Source organism: Oratosquilla oratoria, chromosome 1, assembly GCF_046742065.1.
Source record: "Oratosquilla oratoria isolate Oo_2021 chromosome 1, ASM4674206v1, whole genome shotgun sequence".
NCBI lineage: Eukaryota > Metazoa > Arthropoda > Malacostraca > Stomatopoda > Squillidae > Oratosquilla > Oratosquilla oratoria.
Window position 1 is genome coordinate 92022828 of NC_134777.1, and position 10000 is coordinate 92032827.

At 42.4% G+C, this 10000-nt stretch overlaps 1 protein-coding gene across 1 annotated transcript in view; it reads right to left on the reverse strand.

Annotated features, from left to right (window-relative positions):
* Window positions 1-2791: 2791 nt before the first annotated feature.
* LOC143022603 (uncharacterized) overlaps window positions 2792-10000 on the reverse strand; it is a 22840-nt gene continuing 15631 nt past the window's right edge. Inside the window, exons 2-3 of the mRNA XM_076180925.1 lie at window positions 5977-6201; window positions 2792-4964 (exon numbers count right to left, since the gene is read on the reverse strand). Coding sequence (XP_076037040.1) covers window positions 4014-4964; window positions 5977-6201 — 1176 coding nt within the window. The 3' untranslated portion in view covers window positions 2792-4013. The remainder of the gene's footprint in view (window positions 4965-5976; window positions 6202-10000) is intronic.

The following is a 10000-nucleotide window of genomic DNA, read 5'->3' on the forward strand; positions in this document are numbered from 1 at the left end:
TCCAGCAAATCAGATTCCTTCCCGGAGGAAAAATAGCTCAGTGTGATAAGGCCTCAAGTTTTCCAAAAGCTATTGCGGAATCGTTGGAGAGATTTGGTGGGATAAGGTCATCCTAGCGTTAAGTGAGGTCAAGGAATATGAAATGAATTGATTCATTTAGGGGAAGGGCGAGTTTGGCAATGCGATGTCTTGGAGTTTGGCGCCTAGGGTGCATTGCTTGGTTTTGATATTTAATTTTTTTTATTTTTTATAATTGATTAATCGGTGAATTTTAATGCCAGAGACAGGACATGTCTTCAATAAAGCCTCATTTACACAAGGAGTAGAAAGGCAAGTCAAGCGTGCAAGTTACTTGTTACAAGTTACTTGCCTCGTGTAAAAAAAAATGTTTGACAAAGAAAATGGGGGCAAGTTGTCTAATTTTTTTTGTCAATCAGATGTTTACACACAGCAAGTAATTTGCAGCAAGTAACTTGCTCGCTTGACTTGCCTCTCAACTTGCCCCGTGTAAATAAGGTTTAAGAGAGAATTAGAAAAGGAATCCGCAGTAACTAAGGGAAACTTGCGCTCCAGAGGCAACGACCCAGAAATGTTGTTAAAGTGGGACCCTTTGGACACAAGAACGCGCTTGCAGGGACCAAAAGGTCTCACGTCGGCCTAATCGGTAGGGGGTTGGAATGTGGCGAGACGATGGGTGGGAATGGGGTGTGTGTTTAGGTGGGTGGGGGAATAACAGAATGGGGATGGGGAGTGGGGGAGACGGGGTGGGGAAGACGGGGAGGGGGGAGGGGGAGAGACGGGGAGGGGGGAGGGGGAGAGGCGGGGAGGGGGGAGGGGGGAGACGGGAAGGGGTTGTGGGAGAGACGGGGAGAGGGAGTGGGGGAGATGTGGAGGGGGAGTGGGCGAAAATAGTTTATATATTTTGATTTATTTTTTTATTTATTATCATATTTTTTTAGATTTAAGTAATTGGTGGGGAGGGGGAAATGTTTTGTTTGATTGTCATATTTCTTAGGAAATTTTCGTGTTGTTAGATGCAGGAGGCGATATTTGGTGACAAATATACTGTACATAAGAAAAATGCCATAAAATGGTAAAATATATATTCTTGTTTGTAATTCCTTATTTTTACTTGATTATATATGGCAAGCTAGTTTGTTATTGTCCTTAGGAATTTTTCTTTATGATTTTATCGGGGTAACTATTTGATAAGAAATCTATTATTTCATGATGTATGCATATATCTTGCGTAATTTACATTTCAATTAGTGTTATCACTGGTGTGAATGTTTGATGAAAAGTTGATTAAAATGTTATAGAAAACATGAATATATTTTGTTGTATTTAATTCATTATGTTTTATTCAATCACACTTAACAAGTCGAGTGTTTATTGTCTTTCTTGGGAAGTCTCCTTTTAAGGTTTTGATGTCCGTCATTCACAAACGGAAAAGACGTTTTTACAATTTTCCTTCAGTGGTAGGTTATGGACCACAGTTCTGATAAAAAAAAAAAAAAAAAAAAAAAAAAAAAAAAAAAAAAAAAAAAAAAAAAAAAAAAAAAAAAAAAAAAAAAAAAAAAATTACTGGTGCTTGAATTTAGACTAATCTTGTTTGTTTCTTGTCGATTTTATATATATATATATATATATATATTATATATATATATATATATATATATATATATATATATATATATATATTTTTTTTTAATACAAAAGGGACTGAACTTATGGTTCCTCCTTGACAGTGACCATGCTAGCCCAAGAACTTGAAGATCTTGTTGAGGTTTGTTTATCTTTCTTTTCACCGTCTTCATTTACATTAAGCAACAATTTCAAGCTAAGCTGAAAACTTTTCAACAATTCTCTTTTGGCTGACGGCAAGCGATAATTACAGTTTTAGAAAAGCCCTTTTTTTCTGGTTGAAAATTCCTCACTTTCAAATCCGTGTCCCCTATTCTTGTTCTTTTAAATATTATATGTAATAACTAATCTTGCTACTACTGAAAAAATGCATTATACACTTGAATAGCTTGGACAAATGGCAGTCACCAGCTGCAGTTTAGAATAGAGCCTCAGTTTTCTTATTCCTCTCATCAGTATATATCTTTTAAAACTTAGAAAAACACTTCAGCCATTCATTAATAGGTCTGTTATTCATCAAATAAGTTGTTTGAATTATTCGTCAAATAGTCGGACTGAATGAAAAGATTAGGAAAAGTAACACTAAAACTATCCTACCGTAACTTATACATGGTCAGCAGAAGTGGTCAATGTTTGATGGCGCCATTGGGTGACCATAGGGCAGTGGACGGAGTTTTTTTTTATGAATTAAGATCTTCAGGATTTGATCCTGAATGCAGATGAAGACGGAAGAACGTGAACAATGGATATTTTCGAAATATGCATGAAATGTGAAGGTGAATATACTAGTCATCATCCAACCTTGCACCGAAGCCCCTCCCACCAATATACCCAGTTTTGCATAAATATCCCCTTCCCCCGGTACAACGAAATATCCATGGGAAACTTTTTTTCTCCAAGTACAACTACGATAGTACAAAAGCCCCTTTCCCCCAGTACAACCACGTTTGATCATAAGCTTCCTTTTCGGTACAACCAAGTTTGCACGGAAGTCCCTCCCCCAGGTGTAGTCACATTTGCGCGGAGACCCCGCCCCCTGTACAGTTCATCTTAAAAAAGAAAAAGAAAGAAAAAAAAGTATATATATATATATATATATATATATATATATTTATATATATATATATATATATATATATATCCGAGGACAAAATTTTGTACAGAAGTGCCTACCCCAAATACAACTAAGCTTCCCACAGTAGCCCTTATTTCACGTACAACCCAATTTGCACCGAAACACCTCCAGCACGCATGTGATTGGCTAACTGATTGAAGATGGATGACGTCACATCTCCGGAGTAGTTACCATTAGTACTTGATTGGTAAAGCTTGGATGAGATATGAAATATGAATTCAAGGGAACAACGTAAGGGTATCAGATACAGATGGCTGCACTAGCAAAGGGTGGAGCTTCTTTGCGTACTTAGATGACGACTATGTGTGGGTGATAATGGAGTATGATGAGGGGTGGATGAGGTGAACTAAGATATCGCTTATGATAACAAGCTATTAAATGGCGACGTTATGCCTACAGTTAAAATAACCGTTTGTTTTGTTTCTTAAGAAACAGCTGGGGTGATGATTATTTGATAGGCTGATTTTAGGATTTGGATGACCAAACTTCTGCTGAGACACATCTGGTATTCCCAAACTACTACTACACCAAAAAGATAGAAGAAAAAAATCACAAATATATGTCAGAAGCCCTCATTGGCATTATTATGATTATATTGGACAATTTCCTATTTACAAAAATAATAGCTATTCTCTTGCCACCGCCTGTCCTTGCAAAATATCTCTGGGTATAAGAGTTGGTAATGAAATGTCCCTCTGTGATGAGTGAGGTTAGGATCTACTATATATATTTTTCTACAAAGAAAAATACCTCATATTATTACTACTATGTAATAATTACTACTTTACGTTATACTTGCATAGCAAAAATCACGTCGCGGTCAAAGACTTGTGAACGTGACTGTATGTTCATAGTAACAATCCCAAGAGATGATTCATTTGCTATCAGTGCTTATCGCATTAGATAAGATTCGAATTCCTTCATCGACACCATTTATTCTATCATTATCTCCCTGTTCTGCTTATCTTCGCAGTTTTTATTTTCATGTTGTCCCCCCTCCCCAAAGGTACAGTTGACAGGATATCTGCATGGTCCACCATTTCGCGAAATGTGGCAACAGCGCGTGTGTGTTCGCGTGTAAATGTGAAGTGAACAGTAACTTTTGCGTACATACCCCGTTCCGTAAACTCACAAAGCAACGTTGCCACGTAAACCACATCTCACGACTCACTGGGCCAGGCGGAAGTCTTGCCAAATGCCTCTTGTTGACGTTGCCAAGGGAGCGTGGCACCTCCTATCTGACCTGTATGTCATCTTGAATGACATCGGGAGCGCCCTGTCCACCAGCAACTTCCGTCTCCGATCTGACACCTATGCTGTCTTGTGCCAAGTTGACATTTTGTCTTTCGGTGACTTCCTCTTCAGGAGCAGGTCCCCGTCTGATCTCTACGTATTCTCGAACAGGAGATTTGGTCTCCTGGAGGGGAACAGCCTCTTCAGTGGGTAGTGCCTCAGGTGCAGTTTCCAGTTCCTGTCGTACAGTGTTAATGTTTTCCTGCCGAACGCTCTCCTGAGCTGTGTATTCTTCGTCGGGGATCGTGTTGATGTTAACGTGCCGCTCTCCTACGTTCTCTTGTTCATCACGGATGTTCTGTCTGTTGCTCGCTATCCCTTGTCTCGGGGGGATGGATTCCGGTCTGTTGCGATTGGCCTCTTCTCCTGCACGGTTGTTCTCTTCTCTGTCACGGGGTTTTGGTCTGTTGCGGATGATGACTCTTCTTGGGCTGCTACTCGGTTGGGTGGACTCCTGCTCCTGTTGGCTCAGCCCCTGTTGCTGCTTCGCGGGAAGACTGACCTGTTTCGTTCTGATGCCCCCCTGCCTTAAGTTCGGAACCCTCCTCACGCCTTCCGGGAGAGGATCCCTGGTTGCCACGCCCCTAGGGGTAGATCCTCCCGGCCTGCTCAGGAGCTTTCTCTTGGCTTCTTCGATCACCTGTTTCTCTCGAAGTGCCTGCTCTTCCTCCACAGTTCCCCGCTTAGCGGAGTTGGCGTGGAAGTCTGCTGATCCTCCACTGAAACGGTGAACGATAGGGAGACTGGCTTCCTGTGAAGATCCCCGGACGATCGGGTTGATGCGGAAGACCTCCCGGGTGCAGCACAGGTTGTACATGTAGCAACACATGCCCGGACGCTCTTCGGCGATCGTCGATTCACCCTTGAGAGCTACGCGAGGTCGGCAGTCCGCCTGGAAGGAAGGGGAAGAGGCATTAGGAGATCGTAGAACAGTGACCCTGGAACTTATGAGTTTCCTCCCAAGTTTCAGGAGGTCCCACTGGAAGAAAGATGAGGTACAGAATTATAAGATCCTGAATTATTCATACGAAAACTTTTTGTATGACTTAAGTATTTCCTCCTAGACTTTGAAAGGTCCTTCTGGAAGGAATAGGACAGGATGAAGAGGTATAGGAGCAGCGGCGAATCTGGCAAACCTCTTCTTGGCGCTCCCACGTTCAAAGGAATACACATTTCACACTGACACAAAACTTATTGTCTTGACAACATGACGGGATGACAAGTCACATGCGGCCCATTTGTTCATGTTACAGCTATGCTTAAGGCATACTAACAGATTATCAGTCCCCACTGCTTGATTTGTATATTTGTCATAAATGTCACTATTTCGAATATCTAGGCGGTGGACTCCTTGCAGCCTTCCGCTAAAGTGTCGTTCTGGTCGACCGTCCTCATCCCCTATGCCGATCTCCGCGACTAATTAAGAGATACGAGACCAGTGACCCAAAAAGTTTAATTAATCCCCCGCCGCCCGTATATGTCCTCATCCTGAACGAGCGATTGGGGTGAAGGAGGGAAAGAGTGAATGAGTGAGTGAGGGAGGGAGACTTGAATGTTGAACATCTAACGGAAGCGCTCGCCTTCTCGGAAAAACAGAATCCCGTAACGTAGTGTGTCCTTGCGCACCTCCCTCCGCTCTTGCTCTCACTTTCTCTCTCTCTCTCTCTCTCTCTCTCTCTCTCTCTCTCTCTCTCTCTCTCTCTCTCTCTCTCTCTCCACAAAAAAGGTTCTTTGTCCTATTGTCAGGAGCAGTATCAAAGCCGATATCTTATCTTATTTTACTATCTTTTACCCTTTCATTTTACTTCATTTCATTAACTTCATCTCATTTCATTTCTAGCTATTTTACCGCTCATTGAAATATACAGACAAAATGTAGAGGTGCTTAAAGACGAGAGACTTACGATACAGTCATCGACGAATTCCTGGCAACATGTGTTATGAGTTTCGCAGCAGCGGGGCCAATAGCTTCGATGGAGGCCCCGGCATTCCAAGGAACAGTCCGGTTCTTCATCCGGGATGTAGAGTAGGCTTTGCAGGACTGAGCCCTCCGCCACACGGATGATGCCCAGACAGCAGAGGGTCAGCAAAGTGAGCAACGCTCCCGACCTAGTTCCGGAGAGCTTCATCTGTAGAGGGAGATAGGAGATTTTAATGCTGAGTAGGTGCATTGGGAGTTTCTGTAATGAAGGTTTTAATGCTGAGTTGGTGGATTGAGAATTACTGTATTGAAGATTCTAATGCTGATTAGGTGAATTGGGGAGTTATGTACTGAATAGATGCGTTAGGTATGTCGGCACTGAGTAGGTATGGGGAATTCAATACTGAGTAGGTGGATTGGGATGTGTGTGTCGCGCGATATTTTCGGTTTCGTTCCGGTTTCGCAAGCATGAAGACCCTGGATCGATTCCCATCTTGTCCCCTTCGACACGGTGACTTCTTTTGTGTTTTTATGCTGGCTAAATATGAAATGTTTTGTTCAGTTTCAAGAAGAACCTCGTAATGACTGGCGATCTCAAAGAGAGTTAGGTTCTTTGTGTTCCAACTTGAGTTCATGACAGTTCTGTTTAAACTGAAGCTATATTGATGTTTTCAGTCAATATTTGTTCCATTTCAACTGAGGTTAATCGCTAAGTGAAGGGCTTGACTTAGTTAACATTATCCTTGATCCAATAACTTTCTTCGACTAGAGGACCTCCAAAACATATGAAATCCTCTGGCCTAAGACAGCATAAAGTCCGCGAAGTCTGACATAGGAAAGGAGTTCATAAAATTACCTCAATGTAAGAAAGAATGGGAGGGCCAATAACCAATGACACCAACAGAATAGCCTGGCGGCATCAATAGTATAAAGAAAAAGTGCCGCCATGGACGGAAGGGGTTCAACCGTGGTATATAAGACAAAGTTTATGTCTCTTTTGTTCCAGATAGTTGTGCCAGGTCAGATGCCACTGGTCTGGAGCCAGTCATTGATTGACCTGCTTCCAGGGGACCCCGCCTGGGCCACGCGGTTCGGTTATTCACAGAGTTGACCTTTGAAATGGTTGGTGTAATTCAACCCGGTTATTAACAAAGCGTACTATATGTATATATATATGTATATATATATATATATATATATATATATATATATATATATATATAAACATATACACACACAAACATGTAACTCATAAATGTGACTTACGGCAGAGTTATGACTCAAAAATTGCTCAAGGAATATCCACTCAAACCATCTGTCTGGCTCTCATGATTTGTGCCATCACCACCTGCCTAATCACCCGTTCTCTCACAACCACTTGCTAGGTCATTCCAGGTCTTCAGTAAGGTTGGTAAGATGCTGGGAGGAGAGAAATTACTCTGGTCTCTATGTGTCCTCCAGGAATACACACGTGCGTGTACACACACACACACACACACACACACACACACACACACACACACACACACACACACACACACACACACACACACACACACACACACACACACACACACACACACACACACACACACACACACACACACACACACACATGCACGTTTCTGTTCAATGGCAATTTTATGACACGCATTGGCACTCCCATCTTTCCTCCCTCCCTCCCTCCCTCCCTCCTCCCTACAACATTCTTCATGTTCTTCCCTCTCCCCCTTCCAACCCTTCCCTCGTCCAACTCCCTCTCTCTCTCTCTTCCTTCATAAGACGTCTTTGGCTTCCTTGCACCTCCACACCCCCCGCCAAGTCCTACTACATGCATTCCTCCCCCTTCCCCCACTCATCCCCTTCACACCCACCCGCGGCTTCTTTCCCACGTGGCACTCTGCCTTTGTGGGACCTCGACTTGTGGCGCCTCCCCCTGACCGTGACCCTACCCATTGGCTGCACCTTCTTGTCGTACGAGGCACCTTCTCCATGGCACCTCTTTCCTTTGTGGCACACCTCCTCCCCCTCTTCGTCCTTTTACTCCTCCTATTCCACTTCTTCCTCCTTCTGCTCCTCCTTTTTCTCCTCCTCTTTCTATTCCTCCTTCTCTTTCTACTTCTCCTATTTCTCCTTTTCTTTCTCCTCCTACTCCTCCTCCTCCTTTTACTTCTCCTCTTTCTACTCCTTCTCCTATTCCTTCTCTTTCTACTCCTCCTATTCCACCTACTCTTTCTCCTCCTCCTTCTCCCCCTCTTCTACTTCCTCACCCTCTCCTTCACCTTACCTGTCATTCCTGTTTTCTTCCCTATGGTACAAAATTCCTTAACCCTGTGGGCATGAGGTCGTGACCTAAGGTAAAGGCGAACAGGTCAAGAGTACCTTAACTCTGTTTGAAATAGTCTGGCGATAACCAGAATAGAATGAATAAAGTGTGTCACAGAAGTGAAAGGGTTAGAAGATTACAATACTCATCCCACCCCAATTAAACCTTAGATAGACGAAAGGTCTTCGCTCTTTTTTGAGCTGAATAAAATCGTTTGACGGCAACCAAGACAATACTAGAAGCCCTGATACCAATGAAAAGCTGACCTTCTCAATACTGAGGCTGACATTATATTTGTTTTAATGGCGGAGGCCAGATACATTTATTGTGACATTAAATGGTTGTTTCAAACCCCGATCGTCTACTTTTCAGAAACACATTATCCTTTGGTCGTCACCCAGAACCAGATGTATAAAATTGGCCACCTAAGGTGTTAATGAGGGTATTGAGTGTTTGCGCTACAACCTTTAGTTACCTGGAAAATGAGGTCGACCGGGGTCAACCGTGGCACTTGACCTGTGACCTTTGAAGGGCGCTGTGTGCCCGGTCGCGACCCAGCGAGATTCTCCTGGTTTGGATACGGTGACAAGCTGTGTATGTACACACACAAACCCATACATACATGCATGTATACATGCATATATAATACATGCATGTATACATGCATACATAATACATGCATGCTAACATGCATATATGCATACTTCTGTAAGTACATACATACTGTACATACTTTTATACGTACATACATGTATGCTTATATTCATACATACATACATATACTGTATACACACATGCATGCTTAAATGTATATATACATACTTCTCTACATATATATGAATGTATACTTATATGCGTACATACATGCATATTTATGTATGCATACCGTTACACACACATGCATGAATACATTCATATTTACATGCATATTTACATACGCACAGCACTCACGCTATACATACATACATGCATACATGTCCATGCATAAAAAGGATGCCAAAGAAATGATTAGTAATGTTTTAGCGCTAGGAAGAATGGAATGAAAAATACCGCCAACCAAGGAAGGGACTGGCGTTATCAAACTGGGCTATTTTTCCTTCAACCTCCAATCAATCGGTGGTACCGCCCACCTCCAGCACCTTTTCCGCCGTCAAGTCACTCTGGCAGACTATTTCGTTTTCTCAACAGTTTACTCAGAATGTCATTTGATATGCCGGAGGAAAATTATTTTCCTCCAGCACATAAAATTCCTTCCCGAAAACTGCGGTCTGCAAATCTGCGCCAACAGTCGGAGGAAAAATAGCCCAGTGTGATAACACCTTTATAGAGAGAGTTTGCAACTACTTGAGGGGAGTGAGGGGAGATGACACGTGCCATGGACATTACTCCAATCCGCTGGCGGAATTCAGAGTGCCAAATGGCACGTGGCACGGAAAATCTTAAATGACACGTGGCATGGAAAATCTTAAATGACACGTGGCACAGAAACTCATAATCAAGATAGGCTTATAATCCCTAAGCTACTGAAAGGGGAGACCTTAGGGGTGAATAAAATCGCCTAGCGGCAACCCGAATCGATGGAAAAGAGTAGCACTTGATACAAAAGGAATTTAGTCAAGAAAAAGTAAATTACAGGAAAATTATAATTTAGTGTAATACGATATTTATAAGCTAATTAGAG